The sequence below is a fragment of the Carassius auratus genome, unplaced genomic scaffold (assembly GCF_003368295.1).
Source record: "Carassius auratus strain Wakin unplaced genomic scaffold, ASM336829v1 scaf_tig00014984, whole genome shotgun sequence".
NCBI lineage: Eukaryota > Metazoa > Chordata > Actinopteri > Cypriniformes > Cyprinidae > Carassius > Carassius auratus.
The window spans coordinates 29,569-54,472 of record NW_020524533.1 but is presented as its reverse complement, the minus strand read 5'-3'; the positions used below and the strand labels follow the sequence as shown (position 1 = coordinate 54,472).

General features: G+C 39.3%; 3 protein-coding genes across 4 annotated transcripts; 2 read left to right on the top strand and 1 right to left on the bottom strand.

The window, feature by feature from the left end:
- The first annotated feature begins 3,506 nt into the window (after positions 1–3,506).
- Positions 3,507–8,986, top strand: LOC113074520 (adhesion G protein-coupled receptor E3-like). Its single transcript, XM_026247360.1, has 12 exons — positions 3,507–3,593; positions 3,806–3,883; positions 4,021–4,210; positions 4,544–4,663; positions 4,795–4,976; positions 5,056–5,217; positions 5,300–5,506; positions 5,584–5,816; positions 5,894–5,960; positions 6,042–6,124; positions 6,219–6,381; positions 8,310–8,986. Exons 1-12 carry the CDS (start codon positions 3,540–3,542, stop codon positions 8,367–8,369), a joined length of 1,599 nt encoding a protein of 532 aa, XP_026103145.1. The 5' UTR covers positions 3,507–3,539; the 3' UTR covers positions 8,370–8,986.
- LOC113074514 (dnaJ homolog subfamily B member 1-like) lies at positions 8,831–12,140 on the bottom strand. Its single transcript, XM_026247357.1, has 3 exons — positions 11,599–12,140; positions 9,890–10,458; positions 8,831–9,803 (listed from the first exon to the last, which is right to left on the bottom strand). Exons 1-3 carry the CDS (start codon positions 11,816–11,818, stop codon positions 9,570–9,572), a joined length of 1,023 nt encoding a protein of 340 aa, XP_026103142.1. The 5' UTR covers positions 11,819–12,140; the 3' UTR covers positions 8,831–9,569.
- Positions 12,141–15,629: 3,489 nt separating this feature from the next.
- Positions 15,630–24,895, top strand: LOC113074513 (very-long-chain enoyl-CoA reductase). Of its 2 annotated transcripts, XM_026247356.1 has the most exons (12): positions 15,630–15,777; positions 17,707–17,757; positions 19,238–19,289; positions 19,780–19,824; positions 20,070–20,173; positions 21,453–21,568; positions 21,785–21,890; positions 22,334–22,406; positions 22,725–22,768; positions 22,839–22,896; positions 22,982–23,070; positions 23,470–24,895. In XM_026247356.1, the coding sequence occupies exons 1-12, from the start codon at positions 15,763–15,765 to the stop codon at positions 23,641–23,643; spliced, it is 927 nt and encodes a 308-aa protein (XP_026103141.1). In that variant the 5' UTR covers positions 15,630–15,762; the 3' UTR covers positions 23,644–24,895. The 2 variants fall into 2 exon arrangements, with proteins under 2 accessions (XP_026103141.1, XP_026103140.1); XM_026247355.1 differs by lacking the exon at positions 15,630–15,777 and having other exon boundaries at positions 17,404–17,757.
- Positions 24,896–24,904: the final 9 nt, after the last annotated feature.

Genomic DNA, 24,904 nt, shown 5'->3' with positions numbered 1-24,904 from the left:
TAATAAAGCCAGCTGACGTTCACAATGCAGCTATGATTGTGTATGGGTTTAAAAAAGGGGTTTGGTTTTCTATATTAAAAACAGAAATACAATAATAAATTTACAGCAATGAATGTCAAACAACACCTATATAAAATAAACAAACACATGAGGAAACATGACTACGTATACATAATAGATTAGTAATGTACACAATCGTCATCTTATAACTCCTTCTCAATTACACATAATCTTATCTATCCACACATATGGCTCACTGACATTTGTACAATGTTTACATTAAAGTTTCCTATTTGGCGCCTAAACTCTGGAATAACCTACCTAACATTGTTCGGGAGGCAGACACACTCTTGCAGTTTAAATCTAGATTAAAGACCCATCTCTTTAACCTGGCTTACACATAACATACTAATATGCTTTTAATATCCAAATCCGTTAAAGGATTTTTAGGCTGCATTAATTTGGTAAACCGGAACCGGAACACTTCACATAACACCGTACTTTCTACATCATTAGAAGAATGGCATCTACGCTAATATTAGTCTGTTTCTCTCTTATTCAGAGGTCACCGTGGCCACCAGATCCAGTCTGTATCCAGATCAGAGGGTCACTGCAGTCGCCCGGATCCAGTACGTATCCAGACCAGATGGTGGATCAGCACCTAGAAAGGACCTTTACATCCCTGAAAGACAGCGGAGACCAGGACAACTAGAGCCCCAGATACAGATCCCCTGTAAAGACCTTGTCTCAGAGGAGCACCAGGACAAGACCACAGGAAACAGATGATTCTTCTGCACAATCTGACTTTGCTGCAGCCTGGAATTGAACTACTGGTTTCGTCTGGTCAGAGGAGAACTGACCCCCCAACTGAGCCTGGTTTCTCCCAAGGTTTTTTTCTCCATTCTGTCACCGATGGAGTTTCGGTTCCTTGCCGCTGTCGCCTCTGACTTGCTTAGTTGGGGTCACTTCATCTACAGCGATATCATTGACTTGATTGCAAATAAAAACAGACACTATTTAACTGAACAGAGATGACAACACTGAATTCAATGATGAACTGCCTTTAACTATCATTCTGTATTAATGACACACTGTTTTCCTAATGAATGTTGTTCAGTGCTTTGACGCAATGTATTTTGTTTAAAGCACTATATAAATAAAGGTGACTTGACTTGACTAAAGTAAAATAAAATACAGTAAAATATGAAATATTATTCGCAATTGATATGTTGGATCAATGGATCATTGCATCAAACTATGGGGGGGGCGGGACTAAACTAAGCTATTAATAATTTACCATCCACCAATAAGAATAAAAACAATAAAAACCAGTAAAACTTAACAAGCCTTTTTAGCTCTACGGTTCAACTCAAGGTTGGCAGTTCTGTTTCCCATACTGTAATAATTTGTTAATTATGTTCATTCTAAAGCTGCATTTCGGAAAATATTTTATAGCAACAAAATTTTCAGAAACGTGACCGTGTCTTTTAAATATTTTCTTAACAGCTACTCTGTCTGACCCCTGCTACAACTACACTGTGCTGGACGATCCATGGAGAGCCACCAATAATACAAATGATTCAGTCAGGTGTGACCAGTCAGTCTCCTGGAGCGGCTGGTATCGTCTCTTCATTAACAACATGAGCGCTCACATCCCAGACACATGTGTTGCACGTGGTAGCTGTGGCACTGGTATTGCACTGTGGATTCATGATGGACACCCAACAGTTCAGGATGGAGTAGTCACTCGAGATGTCTGTGGTAACGCTGGCAGTTACTGCTGCATTTACGGGTCTTACCCCATTAAAGTCAAAGCCTGTCCAGGCAACTATTATGTCTATGAGCTGGTTAGTCCAGCTGGATGCAATTATGCATACTGTGCAGGTAATTATATTCACATGAGTTCTTTCTACAAATTCATGATATTTGTGTCTCTATTCATTAATCACCATTCAACCAAAATTTCAGATGTTAGCAGCTTTAACAGCAGCTCTACAACCATCCCACCAGAAACCATCTCAACTGGTAATGTAACACAATGTGACTCTATTGGCTTATTTTTTGGCCTGATGAATGTGCAGATCTGGACTACTGAATAGATGTGTGAGTGAGCGTGGTTGTGTCAGTTGGTGAAAATGTTAGAAATGTGGATAAGTTTACAATACGAACGGTCTCTGTTTTCATTTTTTTTTCTCTTTGGAGTGTTACAAGCTCTTTGTGCATAGATAAGATCCCTAAAGTTGCAAAGACTAAAGTCTCAAACCCAGAGAGATTTAAATCCTGGGGTTAATTAGGGTTAAATCCTGTAAGAGAGACATCAATAGTTATGCAACTCCAGTAAGTAAAGCTATCAGCTGTTTTATTCACTTAAACATAAAGTGATTATTTTCTCTTTACTATATGATGTCAATGTTTTTTCGGCGAGTCCGAAATAGAAATAAGAACATTACCTGCTTGACGGAAAGGACTGCCAGGTGTTCACAACAAAACATCTTCCCAGTTGCTACTCAAAATTAACCCAAACTAAATGCATTTCGAGGGGGGAGGGGGGAGAGGGGGTCACCCTCTAAAATTCACATTATTGGGGTGGCTTCAACCTGCGACAACAGGGATAATGTAGCCCAATTTCACAGGGAAACCGCGGACTTGGCAACACTGTGGATAGTTTAGTAATGGATAGTAATGTCAATAATGGACACAAGCCCCTGCTAAAAATGTGTAACACCATGTAACCATATAATACTTAATAATGTAGTGTTCTTAATCGCAACAGCTTTGTCCACTGAGGTTTTGGGGAAACAGCTATAATTATTTTTTTTTGTTTTTTTAAGCAACACATTTGTTTAATGTTTTCATAACAGCTTATCCCACTGTTGACCCCTGCTACAACTACACTGTGCTGGACGATCCATGGAGAGCCAACGGCAGTCAGCTATCAAACTCCTACAAGTGTGACACCTCAGTCTCCTGGAGCGGCTGGTATCGTCTCGTCATCAACGGTCTGAGCACTCAGATCCCAGACACATGTGTTGCTCAGTACAGCTGTGGCATTCATATCCCACTGTGGATTCGAGGTGGACACCCAACAGTTCAAGATGGAGTCGTCACTCGAGGTGTCTGTGGTCACTATAACAATACCTGCTGCCATTTCAGCTCTAACCCCATTAAAGTCAAAGCCTGTCCTGGCAACTATTTTGTCTATGAGCTGGTTAGTCCAACTCTCTGTGATTCAGCATACTGTGCAGGTAATTATATATGCAGGAGCCCTGTATTATTTGTGTGATTGGTGATTCATTAATATTCATAACTCTTTTTTTCTAGCTCACACAACAGTCGCTCCAGAGACTGGTAATGTAGCCTGATGTTTCCTCTGTTGATTGTCTTTCGACTGAATGGTTGTAGATCTGTAGAATTTAACAGAAATTAAAATGTATAGTTATATTATAAAAGATGAACATATTTTTTTATATAATATTTTACATTTATTATATATATATATATATTTTTTTTTTTGCTAGGTTTAATGTGTTATTGTCTTCATGCTGATTTCTTTCATTGCAGGTATAAATATAACGCTGCAGGAAGGATGCACTGTAAGTTGAGTTTCTGAAACTGAGGTTGAGTTTAGAGCTTCTATCAATTATAGTGCAGAGAGCAGTGAACTAAGATGTGCATTGTGGATATTCTTTATATTAATTTGACTTTCTATTTATTCTTTATTCGTGCTTAAACTAATTTTCGTTTGCCATTAATACATAAACCTGATCAAAATCATCAAATTCTGCTTTCACAATCATGATTTCAGGAACAGACTACTCTAGAATGTCTTCAAAATCTCTTTGAGCAGATCGAGAACATCACAGTTCAAGAGCTTCCTGTGAATGTAAGTCTTCAAGAGAAAAATGATAAATTAAATTTAAATCTCGAAAGAAAATAGATGATCGACATAGCAGTGCAGTCTCGTTTGCTCTCTTTACATTTACGTGTAAGGTAACTGTATTTTTCTGTTCAATAAATTAGACTGTGATGGACATTTTGAATATGGTCTTCAACACTTCAGAGAAGATTTTAGAGTCATTATCTTCAGCAAGCCCAGCTGAACTAGCCTCCTATGGAAACCGTGTGTTACAAACCAGTGAGAAACTCATCTCTACATTAGTGAAGCCGACAGACACAAATGACAGTGTCAGTTTTACTCTCGCTGCTCTAGGTAAGTGGAGAAACAGTTATTATTAATGATAAAACTGAGATTACATATGATGTCCAAGACTTTTTAATGTCTATAAAGCAGTGGTGGATCACAAGTGGCGGAAAGTAACAATGCTGAATGCAGCACAGAAACTATTTAATTGTGTATCATTATTAACTAATTTAATGAAAGTGCAGGAAAAAAAAAAATTCCTGTATTGTGCTCTGTCCCATTAGAAAGATATCAACATAGGCAGGTCAAGTGACATATTCATGCTTAAAAACATGTTCAAAGGAAATATGACCCAGAGTATATGAAATGTTTCTGAAATGTTTTCCTTGTTTTTTAAACCAGAGGTAGAAGTCTTCATGGTTGGACCACATGTCACCTTAAAGAAAATCCCTCGACTTGAAACAACAAATTCCTCTGTGGACATCGATCTCATTGGAATCGCCAAGAACAACAATTTAACAAGTATGTGAAATGTTATAGACAACATAAAAGATGAAAAATTTAAGAACAAGACATATGTACAACTAAATAATGTAGAGTTTTCCATTGTTGTATTTCACATTACACATCACAGTCCTGTTTCTGTAACTCAGGATCAGCTGCTGTGGGTTTCATGAGCTATGTCACGATGGAGAATCTACTGAAGCCAGACTTCTTCAACACATCAAATGACACAGTTAAAACCATGATGTCCACTGTGATCTCAGTTACTCTTCCCAAAACCACCAACACTAAACTCACCAAACCAGTCAACTTCACCTTCAGACACATCAGAGTGAGAGACTGAAATGTGTTTGTCCAACATCTGGAAACATCTAATATTCAGTGTTCTGATATTTTCTTTTTTTTTTCAGGAGTTTGATCCCAACGGTTCTCTGTCCTGCGTGTACTGGAATATCAGCGAGTGGATTGTAGATGGATGTTCTGTTTTAGAGACCAACAGCAGCCACACTGTGTGTTCCTGTGTTCATCTGTCCACATTCGCTCTCATCATGCAAACCAGCCGCGCACCAGAGGTACTTATCATTTCTAGTGAACTAGTGAACACTGAAGAACAGCACAGATTTGGCGCTCATGTTCTCTGACATGTTTTCTCAGAGTGACTCTCAGCTGGATCTGTTTAATTTGGTGTGTGTGATAGTGGGGCTGGTGTTCTTCAGTTTGGCCCTGTTGACCTTTGCCCTTTGTCAGTGGAGCCCTGGAGTGAATAATGTGGCTCGAATCAACATCTGCATCAGTCTTCTGCTGGCTCACCTTCTGTTCCTGCTCACACAGCAGTTCCTGAATCTCATACGGCCTCAGCAGGTGAGAATGATGAAGAAGCCCTACAGCTCAACACAGCATCACTGAAAATCATCATAACCCTTTTTCTTGATCTTCAGGTGTTGTGTGCAGTGATCTCAGGCCTTCTGCACTTCCTCTTTCTCTCCGGCTTTGTGTGGATGTTCATTGAAGCTGTGCTGCTCTTCATCTGTGTGAAGAACCTATCAAAGATCAGCTCCAAGAAGAGGGAGGTGCTTAGCAGTGGATTCCTGTGTGTGATTGGATATGTGGTTGCCCTGGTTGTGGTGTGTGTGTCTGTCGGTCTGGTTCCTGAAGGCTACGGCAGCGAACAGTGAGTTCAGAGAGTTTTTTCCCCCTCAAACTGTATCATTCTTTCATGAACTCCAAACTGTATCTTCTTCCAAACAGCTGCTGGATTAAAACAGACAAAGGCTTCATCTGGAGTTTTCTGGGACCTGTTTGCATCATACTTGCAGTAAGCATGTTCCATTTTCATGACTTTGATTTGTATTACAAGGATAACATGGTGATTAATTATTGTTTTTCTACTTCGCAGTTAAACGTGATACTCTTTATCTGCATCATCATCTGTCTGAACTTATCTCTCACAAAACTGAACGCTGATGTTTCGCAGTTGAAAAAAAAACAAGTAAAAAATAATAATAATGTAAAATAATAATAGTATTTTTATTATAGCCAATAAAGATACATTATCTCTGCTCCTTTCTCCCAGGACAATGGCATGTAAAACTCTGGGTCAGTTTGTGGTTCTTGGTTGCCCCTGGATTCTGGGTGTCTTTACTAATAACAGTAAAGTGTTGGAGGTCATCTTCGTGATCTTGAACTCCCAGCAGGGAACCTTCATCTTCCTGATCTACTGTGTCCTCAATAATGAGGTCAGACATCACATACTCCACCAAACAATCAGCTTTCCCCACTCAGTCTTTTTCAACTTCTGAAATTAACCAGTTGGGTAAATATATCACAAACAGGTGCAACATTTATTTCAATATTATTTTACAGAAAAATGACTGAGCATTTTATTTTCCCTTTTGGCAAAAAAAAAAAAAAATGTTTTAGTATATCACAAGAGCAGTGATTAATTATTCATTTTCAAAATGACAACATTCCCAAAAGTTAAAGGTGCACTAAGCAATTTTTTCCAAGTTTTTTTTTTTTTTTTGTAAGCACCAAAACAAACACGCACGTACCCCAGCAGGACCTCGCACATATTTTGATATCCCCGCCCCACACGCACGTACACAATCCTGGCATGACATACACTGAAGGGAAGATGACACAAAAGCTTATTCAAACAAACTCAACAAAATCTGTTACTCACCTATCAAAAAGAAACAACACAACCTCTGCGTCCGAATCGAACCCGTCCTGCTCCTTGAGTTCTCTCCACCGCTGGAAAGCTGCTCCAACATTTACACAGATCCTACCTCTTGCCTAATTGTAAACCCTTCTTTTTAACGTCTTGTTCCAACGATATTGGGAGTAATAGCGCAACACATAATCGCCATGGGGGAAAAAATGACAATGCATTAATTTTCCACAGCTTTCCTGCTTGGAGGAGTGACCACGGAGACCATAACATCTGAATATTAATTTATATCGCTTAAGTCAACATTGAACATTGAAAATAAAGGAAATTTCTCGTGTTACTCATCCAAAATACGGGAACATTTCAATATTCATCTTTCTGTTGCTATACCTCTGCTGACAGCAAAAATTCATACTACAAAACTGCTGCATTAAATAAACGCTAGGTCTAACGTGATTTTGCTTACAGATTGACTAGAAATCGTGACCTCACAACAACCACGCTATCTTAAAAAACCCAACATCATGCTAAGGTTGCTTTCAAGTAAGCAAAACGAATCCGATGCTTTGAAAAAAATCTGTTTTGCTGGAAGGGCAAGGAGTAGCAACAGGACAACAGTACAGAGACTTGACAGGTCCGATTGAAGGGGTAACGGGATATTTTACAGGAAAATACTAAAACGGGAAGACAGCGGGAAAAGAGCTCAAATACGAGGGGAGTCTGGAAAAAAAAGCGGGAGGGTTGACAGCTACTAACTACACTTTTGAAACACATAGTTAAAAGTACATGTGTGAATGGTTGTTAGAACTAACGAATCAACGTTACGTGGAGCGCAGCTTACCTTTGTCCAGAATACTGTATTACTGTATGCTGTTTGTCTGCTTTATGATCTGCAGCTCCTGAACCCATCCATTTTTGAACCGCACATGAGACTCCAATGAGCTGTAGCTTCTGAAGTGTAGGCGCTCCCAAAACAAACAAGAGGGCCGAAGATATCTGTAATGCAAAAGTGCGGCAGCAAGTCGTCGTCGGTGCTCCATATGGATCCAAACTGTTAACCGTGCTGATTTTGTCCACATACCGGTCCCTAACATCCTTCTACAGGGATACCCCTAGCATATCCCTATAAATCCCACAACATTTTCGCGATTTTAACATCTTTTTTCTTTCTCCCAACTCTTCTTCTCATTCGACTTGCTGTATGTTTATTCGCCAGGCCATCAACATGGCCGCCACGTCCCAGAATGCAACGTGGCCCCCAAGCCCTATATCCTTGCTGTTCACTCAAATTGAGCGCTCCTACAAGACACGCCCCTTACTGCTGATTGGCTGCATGTGTGTTTTGGGACTCGGTCTGACACTAAAAACACTCAACTTGCTTAGAGCACCTTTTAAGTTTAATACAGCACCTTTTTTGTTGTTGTTGTTGTGAACCTGGATATGTTCTGATTTTTAACCAATGTTAAAATTTAATCACGTCTCATTTTTGTCCAGGTCAGGCAGCAGTACAGGAAGCTCTTCAGACGACTTTTCTGTGGACACAAAAAACACTGAGAACTACAGCATTGTGTTCAGGAAATGAGTGAAGTGCCATTATTATAAAAGTGATTCATCATTATTCAGATGTTATTTTAGTCTCAAATATAAATTTCACTACTTTTTTTTTCTTTTTCATTTTACAAGTGTCAATTCTCTGATATTAACCTATAAAATGATCCATACTTAATGTTTTGGTGAAAGGTCTATTATTATTGTTTTAGAGCCCTGAATAATATTATAGCAAGTTAAAGAATGTGATGTTTTTATTATTGAAAAAAAAAAATTGTAAGTGTAACCGTTTTTCTTATTTTCTGTTAAGCAATCAATTTATACCCTTTATTTTTTTTAAAAATCTTGCACCACAGTATCACACGAAACCAAGTTCAGCTACTGCCTTTATGCAAAAGATTTAAAAGAGAAAATGAGAAGAGTTAATAGAATAGAAATAGTTAATAGAAAAAAAAAAACACTGGGTGTCCCACATACAGTTTAATATCAACAATGTGAAGCAACAAATTCAGTTTCACAGAGACAAACGTCAAAACAATTCATAACATCAGTTAAGTAAACAGAAAAACAGTTCAATGTCTGACATGACTCTTCCTTTTTACTTTTATAAAAAAAAAAAAAAATATCTAATTTCTTCTGTAAAATTGCTGTCCAGGTGATTTCTTGCATGTGCTTATTCACATACTTAGATGAGGGATGATCCAAGCAGGGATCACTTTGGGCCACCACTTCATTGTGAATGACTTTTCATGACGTTACTAAACATCTATATTAGACTCTACTGGAAGAACAATTACAGGCAGCTTTCACAGAAAGCCTTTCCTGAGGGATCACGTTAGAAAAGAAGCCACATGTATCCCCAAACATCACAACATCCTCTACTGTCCATCTCTGGAACAAGTCAATGTAAACTTAGACATGTGTAGTGCACAACCAAACACTGGCCCAGAGGCCACAGCTGGAGACTTTGTGCTGGACTAGACCCAAAGGAAACATGGGTTCATGACACCGATAGATAAACCAGTTCAGTCCAGCTATGTTTCGGTTCAGATAGTCTCTCGGTGGCAGTATGTTATAGAATAACAGTTTTGTTTTGCAGCAGCAAATGGGCAGCTTATTGGGCTGAGCTCAAATATTCATCTTTAAATGCTATGAAACCAAAAATCCCCAATAGCAATGGCTCCAGCGTTGTAATACATAGGCAGCTCAAGGAGATGGCAAAACATTTGCGATAGTGTCTTTGGCACTCTGACTCAACCTTTCAGGAAACATGACCTCGTATTCAACAACCAAGTCCCCGCGGCGCTCTGGGGATTTCGGAAGAGGGAGACCCTCCCCAGTGACACGCCGTTTCATCCCGGGACGAATTATTTCCTGAGTGGTCAACTTAATTTTGCGACCATCCAGTGTTGGGACGTTGATCACGCAACCACAAAGTGCCTGAGAAAGTAGAGAAAAAAAAGGGATTAGAAAGATGCAAAGAGATAACAAATTTAGACTAAGAAACCTTAAAATCCCTGTCTTACCTCTTTGAGTGTAATTTTTGCAGGATATATAACATCTGATCCGTCTCGTTTGTACACGGGATGTGGTTTATCTTTCACCACAAACACTATGTCTGCAGGGATGTTTGTTGGCGTCTCATCACCTTCCCTGGGGAAAGTTATCTTGGTCCCTTCCTTCCAGCCTTTCTTCACCTCCACGGTAAGAATCTTGTCCTCAGTTCGCGTTGTTCTTCCGTCGGGGTTCAGGCGTTTGCGTGAGATCTTCATCTTCTTGGTGCAGCCAGTGAACACTTCATCTAGACTGACCCTCAGGTCGTGGGTCACCGGAGGGTCCTGTTTTTTCTCCAGTCTCCCGCCGTGACTGCGTGTGTTAAAGGAGCGGGGGAAACCGCCCATGCCACCCATGCCAAAACTGGCAAACGGGTCATCGGTTTCCATATCCTCATCCATGCCACCATTGCGTCCGAAAAAGTGTTCGAAAGGGTTCTGTCCTCCAAAAAACTCAGAAAACATTGCATGAGGATCGCCTTGGAAAGTGTAGGTGAAATTACCGCCAGCACCTCCACCGCCGGGGACGCCTCCCTTCAGTCCTGTGTTTGACAAACACAGAGGTCACATAACAGAATTTATGACATTTACTGGTTGCAAAATCAACACTATATAGAGCAAAAAGTGTTCCAAATTTTAAAAATAATAACCTTTTGAAGATATCACTGATCATTTGTTTTACCAAAGTAAAAGGAAACGTCTGTCTTAAGTGAATTTTTCATCTCATTTTTTTTTTTGTATTCATTTAAAATGCAATAAATCTGCTATTATTTTAATTTTCCAATCTGTTACACATCAGTTATTTTTTTTTAATTCATAATTTTATTTCAAAGCCAAATTATTTTAATCTTTTTTATTTATTTATTTATCTTTTTGATTATCTACGATAACATTATAAGGTGTCATATGGTCATGTTACAAATGCTTGCCTCTAAGATGTACCCCACTTCCAGGGCATGTCACATTTCAATTACACTTGTTGAGGGTAAAGTAAAAAATAATAATAATAATTATACACTGTATTTTTGCAACAAATCGACATATTTGTAGTAGACAGGTGTGGAATTACTGAGGATAAGGATTTACACAAACAGAGAAAGTAAAAGTGATAGGTTGTGTCCTGTTCTCCCCTGCATTTTCTTTTGGAAAAGATACAAGTCTAGGGTTGCGTCCAAATTTCTAGAATGGGACTCAACCCAAGGGCGAGCTGGGACTAAACACAGAACTGCTGACAGCACGCAGACGCTCCGCCTCTTTCTACCACGTGACCACCAGAATATTCCAGCAAGAGCGCGCTTCCACAAAGCCCCAGTGAGGCAGCCAATCAGAAAGCAGCATGACAATCGTTTCTATTTACAGTAACTGTACAGATTTATTAACATTACAGTAGTTTCACTTATTGTTTTCTCTCAATCGAGAATATACTACAGTTATCTATTATATTCAATATCGTGCACGTTATGCAGAATCGCATAAAGATTTAAAAAAAAAAAAATCCTAATCCAGTCAGTAAACTCGTATAATCGGATAATCTCTGAACACACACGGACACGACGGTTTAAGATGTGAACTGTTAATTTAACACGAATTGCTAAAAATGTCTAATCTGTGTCATCAGACATGTCAACGCTTTATAGAGTTAGAAGCACAAGTGACACACAAGCTTGCATCATTTTACTCACCTTCTTCACCGAATCGGTCGTAAACGTCTTTCTTCTTCGGGTCGCTCAGCACGTCGTACGCCTCCGCGATCTCCTTGAACTTGTCCTCGGCGCCGGGAGACTTGTTTTTGTCCGGATGGTACTTGAGCGCTTGTTTGCGGTACGCTTTCTTGATCTCGTCGTCAGATGCGCCTTTCTGGATCCCCAGCACACTGTAATAATCCTTCCCCATCTTCACCATTGAGAGTTTCTTTTCTGGTCGATATTCTTCAGAAGACAAACAGCGGGTTCAGAGAAAGTCCTGCTTGCGTCGAGGCGGTTGTTTATCCGTCGAGTTCAGTTCACAACAACTCTAAACAAATCTTTTCTAACAGCTCGTGGCCTGATTTCATCGGAGAGCTGTTGTCCCGTCCACCTGAGGGGTTCTCTGTGCCGCTGTGTGGCTGTGGTTCCGCCCTATTTGAAACGGCGAGGAAAGATCGAGAAGTTTCTCAAAGTCGCTGGCTGTTTTTCACACTCGAGCCACGTGGATGTGCTGCTGCTGTTGCTCCACCCGTAGAGCTGCTGCTGGATAGAAACTGTCAATTCAACGCGTAACTGTTAAAAAATAACAATAATAGTAATAATTTAAAAAAAAACGGTAATAAACGTGTTTGCGTGACGTCATAACGGACGCTTCTCGTTTAAATAGCCATATTTACACAGCTCTGAGCGCGTGACCGTCTCTATCCAAAGTCAGATGGTCGATTCTTTTAGTGCATACTTTTTTTGTCCATTAAATTTATTTATTTAGCTACTTATTACTCGTTATATGTATGATATGTTATAATAGATTTAAAACTTTCTTTGTGCGTATTTAACTTACTTGTTTACCCCTAAAAGGTTTGATGTCAGGTTAATCTGCCGAATACTAACTGTATTTGTAAAACTTTACAACTTAATATATGTTTCTGAGCCTCTGTTTTGTCTTGTCCCTCATCAAGACAATTTGTGAGTGTGTGTATATATGGATTCAAACGATCTATAATAGAGATCAGTGATTCAAACACATTTTCAGTTTGCTATGGACAACTATATATATATATATATATATATATATATATATATATATATATATACTATGCATACAACTGTATAACTCTTTTATATGGAGCCAGAAGAGTCTCAATAAAGATAAATGCACACACTACATTCACATATGCACACACAGGATTCATAGATGCACACACATGATTCATAAATACACACACAAGATGCACAAATGCGCACAAAATTCACAAATGCACACACAAAATTTAAAAAGCACAGAAGATTCACAAATGCATACAAAATTCAGAAATGCACACAAAAATCAGAAATACACACAACTTTTCAGAAATGCAAACAACATTTACAAATGCACTCAAGATTCACAAATGCACAGGACAAGATTCAGAAATGTATTTCTGATGCACACACACATATATCTTGATTCACAAACTGCTTGCGGTCTGTGAACTTCACTGCATTTGTGTGTGAATTTTGAGACTCCCCTGACTTGGCTCGACACACAAATGCTTTTTTTTAAACAGGGAATGATCAGCAACCAATCAGATGTCTCCCTTCTTTTAGCCAATCACAAGAATGCACCCCATGTGGGGGGATTGTTTACTTATAAGCCAATCACATGAACGTGTTCACTAGTGGTGGAAATTATGATTCTTTCTAGAGATTCGTTCATTTTCAGTTCGTTCACCAAAATGATTCGTTCAGAATCGTTCACTGATTCGTTCAGTGACCATTTCTTTGTATTACACAAAATAAGCCAGCAGATGGCAAAAAAAGAGTGTATTATGTATTATGTCTTAAGTCAACGAACGTATTCACTTGTTACAAAAACTGATCTGGCTTTATTAAAATGTGTGTATAATCGCATTCAATATATAAAGTCTAATTAAGTTGTTCAAATGAACAAAGCACAAGGTTTTCTTGCCTAATTAGCATTTAAATTTTTTGGTCAGACAGTTTGTATATTATATATTCACATTCATAAATCGGGGATTAAACGTGGAGTTGCTAAATATCAAAACAAGCGTATGTGCACAGCGCTTTGCATTTTTGCGAGATTGACATGCTAAATGGCAGATTAACCAGGTTTACTCTCATTCATTTCGTTCACGAACGAGATAATGTACCAGTTCATTTCATTCACGAACGACATGTGTGTATCAGTTCAGTCATTTCATTCACGAACGAGATGTATCAGCTCACTCAACTCATTCACGAACCACATGGGTACCAGTTCAGTCATTTCGTTCACGAACGATAAGAGCTAGATCTAGTTCAGACTCATTTGAAACTCGTTCATTGAAGGGCGTATTCGTTCACTACATTCAACAAATCACATACTCTGTCACATCTCATACTCGAAGGCTATTGGCTCGAGGTTGAGTAATTATTTGACAGTATGAAATACCCGGTTCACAGAGCTGCGCATGCCCTGCTTATAGCGCCGCGCTGTTGTGGAGGGAGGAACTTCACTGAACGAGAAATATGAGTCAGTGGATTACGTGAACGAGAACGATTCGTTCACCTAAAAGATTCGTTCAAAAAGAACGATTCGTTCACGAACGACACATCACTAGTGTTCACACAGCAATTGTATTAAATTGTATGAAAATACAGATGTTTAGATTACAATTCAGGTTTATTTTTTATTATTTTTTTTACTAAATATAAATTTAAAAATGTCTCAATACATATAGCCCAGTGACTGCAGAAAAAAAGTTAACCATGGATTCATAAATTTGCAATAGGCAATTATTTCATTTTATTGAAATATTTTAATGAAAGTAAAAAAAAAAAAAAAATGTTTAAACCTTTTTGAATATTTAAATATATCTAAATATTCTTTTGGATGCAATATAGAAGTCACTTTAATTATAATATTCAGTCCCTACATGAAGAGAGAGTCAGTGGTCCGCTGCAAGAGGAAAGTGGCTCTCTGGCTGCGAAAAGTGGGTCTCCGGCTGTCGTTCGCTTAGGAAAGTGAGTTGATCGCTGCGTGAGGAAAGTGAATCGTTCGTTCAACTTCGCTGCTTGAGGAAAGTGAATCGTTCGCTGAGGAAAGTGAGTCGCTCGCTGGGTGAGGAAAGTGAGTCGTTCGCTGCGTGACTCGTGAGGAAAGTGAATCGTTCGCTGAGGAAAGTGAGTCGCTCGCTGGGTGAGGAAAGTGAGTCGTTCGCTGCGTGACTCATGAGGATAGTGAGTCGTTCGCTGCGCAAAGTGGGTCGCTGGCTGCGCAAAGTGAGTCGCCGGCTGTGTGAGGTAAGTGAGTCGTTCGCTGAGGAAAGTGAGTCGTTCGCTGCGTGAGGAAAGTGAGTCGTTCGCTGATTGGCTTATAAGTAAACAATCCCCCACGTGGGGTGCATTCTTGTGATTGGCTAAAACAAGGGAGATATCTGATTGGTTGCAGATCATTCCCTGTTTAAAAAAAGGCATTTGTGTGTCGAGCCAAGTCAAGGGAGTCTCAAAATTCACACACAAATGCAGTGAAGTTCACAGACCGCAAGCAGTTTGTAAATCAAGATATATGTGTGTGTGCATCAGAAATACATTTTTGAATCTTGTCCTGTGCATTTGTGAATCTTGAGTGCATTTGTAAATGTTGTTTGCATTTCTAAATTGTGTGTGTATTTCTGAATTTTGTGTGCATTTCTGAATTTTGTATGCATTTGTGAATCTTCTGTGCTTTTTAAATTTTGTGTGTGCATTTGTGAATTTTGTGTGCATTTGTGTATCCTGTGTGTGTATTTATGAATTATGTGTGTGCATGTATGAATCCTATGTGTGCATATGTGACTGTAGTGTGTGCATTTATCTTTATTGAGACTCTTCTGGCTCCATACTTTTATAACAAATAATCGTTGTGCTCACATTGCTGTTGTCATCATTTCCACCACACACAAGCATTGTTTAGAACAATCAAGTGTTTTCTGCCGCATCAACACTAGGTGGCGCTCGTGTTGTTTATTTAACGCATCTTGGTTCTAATCAGTCTCTGATTGGTTGCTGATAAGGCGTCTCTGATAGGTCTCACCCAATGACGCGCTCGAGCGCAGATCTCCGTGTCTGTCTTCCGCTCTTCTTGATTGGGCCTCGCGCTCGTCTCTCACCTGACCTGGATAAGCCATTCAAACTGCAACAATGAAGCATTACGAGGTAAGACATTGTTACTGGTTTTTCAGATTTCATCAAATCGCATTAGCGTTCAGAGACGCTTTTCCTGATGCGCTTCAGATCGAGAAATGATCGTGCTGTGTGGAAATGAATGAACTGCATGCGTTATAATGACACGACTGAGGCTGAAGATGGGAGAAACAGCCACAGTGTGACAGCACTCGGCCTGAGAGGAAGAATAACGAATCAGACAAGAAACGCGTTAGATGACAGATTATACAGAGTCTCAAACAACCCCTGTCCCAGATTACAACACAATGTGCGCAATAGGAATCTCGCTTGCGACATAATGCGTCCTCGAGGGAAGTCTAAAAATCAACGGCCTTTCACAAACGAGATGTATTGTGAATGGGAACCTCGTGCACTTGACTGACTCATTCATTCAAGCCTAAGCACCATTAAGTTATGTTTTCTGACTGTGGGTGTCTGATTGTAGAGAATTAAATCACAGCTCTGCTCTCCATAAACCCGGAAGTAGTGGATGCTTCTGTGTTTAATTTACTATTTGTGCACATATAATCTGGCCAGTGAATATGACACGAATGGCTAAATGAATATGAGTAGTTTTTAAAGACATTGTACACGGTGATGCAACTCTCTTGGCTTGCTGAACATGTGGAACAGGTTCGGTCAAAGTCGCGTTGATAAGACTGACATGAGCTGTGTTTGAGATGATCACGAGAGGGCGCAAAAAATACATACATGTCTACTACTAGCAAAGTGAACTCACGCGCTTCTTCAGACAAACAGGGATCCTGTCTCTAGTGCGGTATTTCTCTTAAAAGTATACTTTAAAATGTATTCCAACCACTGAACTATTTTATAGATAATATAGATAGATCAGTGATTCCACCCAGGTCTCTCGGTTGGAGTTTCTCTCTTTGGCAGTGGGTATTTATTTCCTCCAGTATCATCCGCTCGTGCCTCCCTTAAGTTATTAATAATCTCTCTCCCCCTTAAAACAGCACGCGCTAACGACATTGCAAATATTAATGAATGACGATTTGTGCATTTGTCATGAAATGGCCTAACTGATATATTTCATTATTTGTTTATTATTCTGTTTAACAATTTTAGTCATGTTTTTATTTTTCATTCAATAAAACTGCGATTGAGTTATTTTATATTTTATTTTAATTTTTTTTTTAAATAACAAAGAATGCAGCAAACTAACACAAAATTATCTGTCTTTGCCAATAAACACTTAATTATTATATTATATAAAATATTTGTATGTATATGTTCCCGGGTAATTTTTTTTTTGAGAATAATTTTTACATAATGTCACTGTGTGTGTGTTGTGTGATGTTGTTGGGTTTGTGTAAATATTGGTTGTCTCTACATGAGGAGATGGCTGGACTCTGTTACGTGTGTGTGTGTGTGTGTGTGTTGGGGCGAGCTATAATTAGCACATACTGGGATGACTGGTGAGGGGTCCTGTTTCCTCTGGAGGTTCAGAAGTAAAATCGAAAAAAAGAGAATAAAGTTAATGTGAGTGAGGGAATGAGATACCAGTTTTGTCGATTTGTTTACATGAGTTTTTAGGGGGTCCGGGGGGCATATGTGTTGATGAATAACAAGAGGGGGACAACACAGACATGGGAGGGTCGAGTCAAAGAGAGAGAGAGAGAGAGAGGGGTGGGGGCACAGACAGAGAGATTTATTTCCACAGCTGACATTTAAGCTCCCGTCCCACACTCGTTTTTGGAGGTGAGAGGGAGTAAGAGAGGAAAGAAGTGAAAGACTCAGAGAAAGTGGACAAATAAAACCGACAATATGGACACCTTGGCTCTAGAGGCCACGCAGCCCAAAAAGGCTCAGAATGGAGCCGTGTCACTCCTGCCCGGACCCCCCACCCCTGCCAAACGCAAACCTGCTAAAAAGACTAAGAAAGCTGTGGTCTTTTTCGAGGTGGAGATTCTGGACGCCAAGACGAAGGACAAGCTCTGCTTCCTGGACAAGGTACGAGAGATTTTACCCTCATTTTCATTTACAAAATCATCTTACACTGACATTACATTACATTCATTTAGCAGACGCTTTTATCTAAAGCAACTTACAGTGCATTCAGGTTCCAATTATTATTTTTTTTAAACAATTTCACCATAGCATTAATACTCTATAGTAATTTTTAGTATTTATTAAAAAGTTTTTGTTATGTTTAAAGTTTCAGTAATTTTGCTGTGTTTTTGTTTGTTTTAATTAATTAATTATTTAGTACTTTGACTTCAAATAAATTAAAATTAGAAACATAGTCTTGGCATCCACATGAAATAAAATACATTTAAAAAAAAATAAAAAAATATTTCATGTTTAAATTGAGAAACTGAAATGTTTTTGCATCAGTTTTATTTAATAATGTGCTGCAGAGCAATTTATGAAAATTGCAATTAAAAAGCTCAATTGCGTTTAAAAAAGTGTGAATAACTTCAAAGAAATGTTTTTAACCTCAAGACAGTGTTGGTTATCAACTATCCATGTACAGAGATTGGCTGGTAACATTAGCTTCAGGTCCGTTCTCTCTTTAATAACTCTTGCTCATGTTCAAATGAAAGCACATGTTTTTCCCGCTGTAAGACGCTCATTCCTCGAGCGGTGCTATCTATAGAAACCCAGCGTTGTGATGTTCTTCCTGTGAGGAGGTGCCTGTCCTGAATCCTCTAGAATCCCAGGATTATTGAGGATCGCACACGTATGTCCTCGGATTAGCCGCCGCTTCCCCTGTGATGTCACTCTGTTGTCATGACATCACAGAGGGAAAGATTCCTAGAGTAGCTCCAAACAACTGAAGATTTAAAGGATTTTGGAGGGAAAATGATTTATGACTTAAATTTATACTTGATGATAACGGTCACAGAAATTGCCATTGCATTTATTCATGATGCTTCTAAGTGTATTTTATTCGGAAGTTGTATTTTATGATGCATTGTAAAAAATAATAAATTGCAAAGTGTTAAATGCTATTTCAGCTTTTCTGCTTCAAAATAGCTCTGTGATGATAGCTTTTTTTATAGTGTTGAAATTAGCTTACACTTTTTTTTTTTAAGTCTTTTTTTTTAAGATAAGTAAGTAGTCACATTTTATTATTTGTATTAAGATAAATGCATTGCTATGAATATTCATCACATCACATTGCTTTACATATCATATATAGTCTACAGAAAGACACACACAATCATAAGATAAAGCAGTTTTTTTGAAGTCTCCTGGCTGTTTCGGGGACCTCTAAAGGTCTTCTGGGAGATCTGCTCAGTTGGCTGTGTTTGTGTTGGTGGGGTTGTTTGTTTGTTTGTTTGTTTGGTGTTTTGAGTCTGTCAGAACAGCTGCTGTACTAAAGCCACATCGCCTGGGGATTGTAGCTAAATTTACCCTCATCTCTCTCTCTCTCTCACACACACACACACACGCTCTAAACGGGTGTCTGTGTGTTTGTTGATGGCAGGTTGAGCCCAATGCCACCATCGGGGAAATCAAGTCCATGTTCCACAAGAGTCGTGAGTATACCTGAGTCTCTGATCTTCTCTCAGCTAATGAAGCGGTGATATTTGATACGTTTAAGCTGTTCATAAGAGCCTAATTTAACAAGCTGATGTATTATTCATTTAGCGAGGGAAAGTCACTGGGAAAATGTGCTTCCTTGTTTTGAAAATAATGTCACGGTGAAAAGATTGTAATAAAATAGGTGAACCCTGAGATGTACACTACCATTCGAAAGGTCACCCCCCCCCATTTCAAATACATAACATTTTTTTGGTAGAGATGCTAAAAATGTTAACAATATGTCATAGTATTACAGTTTTTTTTTTTTTTTTTTTGCTGATTTTTTTTTATCAAATAATTGCAGCCTTGGTGAGCAGAAGACATTTTTGAAAAATATTAAAATATCTTACTTTACCAAAGCATTTGAACAAAAGTGTGTTTAAAGTGAGTGCGTGTGTATTTTCAGTACTGTAATTGTTTTCCTGTATTTCTTGTTTGTTTCAGACCCTCAGTGGTATCCGGCCCGGCAATCCATTCGTTTGGATCCCAGTACGTATTAAAATGTTAATATGAGTCCAATATCTGGACGCTATCTTCTGTAGGATTCATGCGGTGAAGTTCCAGCTGTTTCTTTAAGAGTCTGCAGGTTGTTTGTGCTGCAGGTCTCAGTTTTCTTATTAACAGCACAAATCGAAACATTATGGGTCTTGTGGTACACACTTAAGACCTCTCTGTTAGATGTCAGCAGCTTCTGTTGTTTGGTAGTGCTGATGTGTTGTGGGTTTGTTGTGCAGAGGGGAAATCACTGAAGGACGAGGACGTGCTGCAGCATCTGCCTGTGGGAACCACAGCCACCTTCTACTTCAGAGACCTGGGGGCCCAGATCAGCTGGGTCACGGTGAGAGACCACACACACACACACACACTCCACCAGATCAGTTGGGTCACGGTGAGAGACCACACACACACACTCCACCAGATCAGCTGGGTCACGGTGAGAGACCCCACACACACACATTCTCCACAACTCCTGCAAACAACAAGCTACAGAACAGAAGTCATTTATTTCCAGTGGAGATCAGTACTGAGTCTGAGTGCTGGTCATGCGTTTGGATAATTTTGGATCCAGTTTGAGTTTAGGTTACATTCATACATTTAAACCTTCGTGACTGGAACATGTGCAACCAGGTATGATGTATTCAAATCAAACTGAGCACGGGATGTGAGTTATCAGTATATTTCCACTTTAAAACGATCATGTAAATACTATTTCTGTGAAATGATGGTTAATGTATGGACTAATTATGACAGAAATAATTACTACTTTATCCCTAGAAAACCAATTTGTATTTTTTTTTTTTGACGTTCTGATGTCATTATTGTATTTATGTACAATTTGCATGATAGCTAAACATGCTAACAACTTGTTAAACATGCTAGCGTTATGGTAGTAATGTTAATCATGCTAGTAACATGCAAGTAACTTGCTTGTGTAAGAAACATGTTAGCAACTTGCTAAACATGTTAGCATTATCCCAGTAACATGCTAGTCATGCTAGAAACAGCCTAGCAGGTACACTAGCATAGACTGTAATGCCTTGAAAACATTCCAACTTTAATCTTTAAAACTATTTTAACTTTCAAATTACTTCAAACTCAAAACTTTCAGACAGCAAGCCATAATTCAAACTACTTTAAATGTTCTGGCTAGGCTTTTTCAAGCCAACTTAAAGTCTGTCTTGTCTTTAGACTATACTGATCTAGTTTTAATATAAATCAAATCTCCAGTCTCTCTCATTCACGGTGAATCCAAACACACGTTCGGTGTGCTTGGCATTGATTGCGTTATACGAGTGGAATATATTTGCAGCACATCACATGATTAAACAGAGGCAGATTGATGTTCTGGAGATCATGTGACACGAGTGTTTTGATGTTTCCTGCTGCTCTCTGAGAAACTTCAGCGAGAGCTCTGTGAATAACGTCATAGTTGGACTCCGTTATGTGTATTAAATGTGCTTAATGTCAGTGTTTATCCGGCTGTGTTAATCTGTCTCTCTTAACCAGTGTGTTTAGTGTCTGTCACATTATCTCTGTGAGAGCATGAGATATTTATAACCTGGAAACATGAACGCAGAGGAGCTGAGTGCATTATAACGCTTCTGTCTCTCTCTCAGGTGTTTCTGACCGAGTACGCCGGCCCGCTGCTCATCTATCTCATGTTTTACTTCCGAGTGCCGTTTATTTATGCACCTAAATACGACTTCACCACCAGCAAACACTGGGTCGTACAGTAAGTACAGAAGCAGTATAACATGCTTTTCATTTAACATTTTACGGTTTGTAATCAAATCGTGACAAAGCAACATCTTCGATGCTAATCATGACAAAAGTTAGCCTTCTGTGTAAAGACAGTTTGTTTGGTGTCTCTTTCTGTAACATTTTACACAGTAAAGTGACTGACAGCTTCAGAGGGCTGATGGGTAATTGAGTGTTTGTATCTGTATAGTTTGGCGTGCATGTGTCACTCCTTCCACTACGTGAAGAGACTCCTGGAAACACTGTTTGTCCATCGCTTCTCACACGGGACTATGCCTCTCCGCAACATCTTCAAGGTGAGAGAACCGGCTTCTCGTAATGGATTTAACTAAGTAGATCTGTGCAAATGAATCCTAAAAACTGACATCTTTCTTTAGATGTTTTATAGACTGTCAAATATAAATGCATCGTCAAAGAGGGAATTACTAATGACTTGCTTTATGCAAAACATGTGCTTTTATTCTTAAATTTGCTTTGAATTTGTTCCAGACAATAACAGACCGCACATAACCATAAAAAGAATTGATGGCTGTTTCTAAGAAACACTGTAGAAAGTGCTGGCTCTGGAAATGAGTCTTCCTGAAACTGCAATTATTCATGAGCACAGACGAGTCAATTAATCACGACTTGTCACATGGAGAGAGAAAAATATGTTAGAAATGTCAGCCACCCAGTCGCTTCTAAGACGTGATAAATGCAGATGGACCTTTGCAGTAATATTTCGGTGTGTGTTTTGCAGAACTGCACGTATTACTGGGGATTTGCAGCTTGGATGGCGTATTACATCAACCACCCACTCTACACACCACCCAGTGAGTCCAACAAATGCAAAAATGTGCTTTTATTCAATTGCAATAATATTTCACAATATTATTTCTTTTGCTGTACTTTTGATCAAATAAAGTGAATCAACGACTTTATAAAAGATAAATTCAATTCAATACACTTTATTGTTCCCAGTGAGGAAATTTGTCTTGGACACTTGAGCCTGCAAACACATACACTGATCGAAATCACATTGCATAGTAAAAATTCACACAAACAGGGGGTTACATGTATTCGCATGTTTAAGATTTGTTAAAGCGGTTGACCGAGTGTGTGTTCAGCTGCGTCTCGTGTTTGTGTTGCAGCCTACGGAGAGCAGCAGATCCGACTGGCCCTGACCGTCTTCCTGGTAAGAGCTGTTTATACAGGATGATGAATTATGATAAAGATCAGGTCTAATGATCTCTTTACGGTCCCAGTTCTGTCAGATCGGAAACTTCTCCATCCACATTGCTCTGAGAAATCTCCGACCGCCCGGTACGATCCCACAGCCCAATCTGTATTTTACACTTAATCTGTGATTAGACTGGCAAAAGACCTGCTTTTATTCATCTTTCTGCAGGATCTAAGACCAGGAAGATCCCATACCCGACGAAAAACCCCTTTACTTGGATCTTCCTGCTGGTCTCCTGCCCCAACTACACGTATGAGGTCAGACACACTCCGCTGGAGCCGACCGCTTTATCTGCTCTCTTGAGTGCTGATCTAGCTTCAGTGTTTCTTTTGTGTCCTGAAGAAGATCTTCAATCATTATGCTGAGATGCTCTTATTCTTTATGTTTATCATAACCCTTAGTACAAATGAAATCTCACAAGTCAAAGTTTGGTTCATAGACAAACTCAAAAAAGCGATGCTCAGAATCAGTCGATTATTTTTTATTAAGACAAACCTTTAAAGGGTCATGAATTCAGGAAATTCATATTACTCACCTCAAAATCAAAGAAAACTTGCATTAATGCAATCAATGTTTTTTTTAATGCATTGTGAAAATGCATGTTAAATATTATATGTGAATAATTATTGTAATGGTGTGTGTGTGTGTGTGTGCAGCTGGGCTCGTGGCTGGGCTTCACTCTGATGACCCAGTGTTTGCCCGTGGCCTTCTTCACGCTGGTGGGCTTCATTCAGATGACCGTGTGGGCGAAAGGAAAGCATCGCAGCTATCTGAAGGAGTTTCGTGACTACCCCACGCTCCGCTCGCCCATCCTGCCCTTCATCCTGTAGGACAGAGTCACGCAGTGTTCCCCTCGTCTTTTAACCTTTTCCTCTTCCCTCGTCCTCCCCTTCTCATCTCTTTTATACTGTGTCATGTCCCGCCTGCATTGGTTTCACAAGCGTGTTTCCTGCGTTTGATCATCTCCTGGAGGATCTCCTGACTCTGAAGATTAAAGTCAGCTCCGATCCAGAACCTGCTGAAGCTTGGCTCTCGTGGCTCCACATCGCCCTCTGTGGGCTGGATGATGTCATCATCTGGGGACACCTCGAGAGCACGTCCGGATCACAATCCAGTCACCCAAAAGATATAAGAACATAGCAACAATGAAAACCGAGCACATTTTAGGACCATGATCATGATCAAACACCCTTTCATGTCTCTGGACAATGCAATTTCCCCCCGTAACATTAATGAAGGGAGATTGAAATGTCAATACCAATCCTTTAACAATCTTTAATAGTCATCTACTTACAGCAAAATCATTTCCCCCAGACATGGACGTTTCTTCATTAGATCCTTGTCATGTTACATCTCAAAGAGGTAGTTCACCTAAAATTTAAAGTCAATTCTTCATCATTTATTCACCCTCAAGTTGTTACAAACAAAAGAAGATATTTTGAAGAATTCAGTTGTCGGTAGCCATTGACTTCCATAGAATGTTTTCCCATAAAAGTCGATGGCTACCAGCAAGTATGTCAGTTTGATTACCTTAATTCTCCTCAATATCTTTTGTGTTCAACAGAAGAAACTCAAGGATTTTGAGTAATTTTTGGATGACCTACCCCTTTAAAAAGCTCTGAAGGGAACTGGTTTAACATGTATTTACAGTATTTCCTCCTCTGTATCTGGTTTGTGCTCCGCTGCTGGGAATCCTCCTGTATTTCGAGTGCACTACATGTACTGAGATCGCTGATATGCTCTGATAAAGTGACGGCTGTGACTTTAGTGAAGATGTCTAGTTCTGCTTGTCACTCAATAACTAAAACACTAACAACAGGACCTGAAGTAACCGCTGGAAGACCAGCGCCGCAGAGACACATCTGGAGCTGAAGGTAACCTGGCACAGACTGCAGAACTGTTTTGTTGACCTAACAGTTTATATAAAATAAAAAACACTGTCATTGGCTTGTGCTCTGTCCGTTTACAGTCATAATGCATGTTGTGGAGTTCAAGAAAAGTGCTTAGCTTTTGATTGCATTCTGCTAAATTGGCTGTGCATCATAACACTGTTCAGTTCTTGGATAAAAGTCTTTGCTCTTATCCATCCGT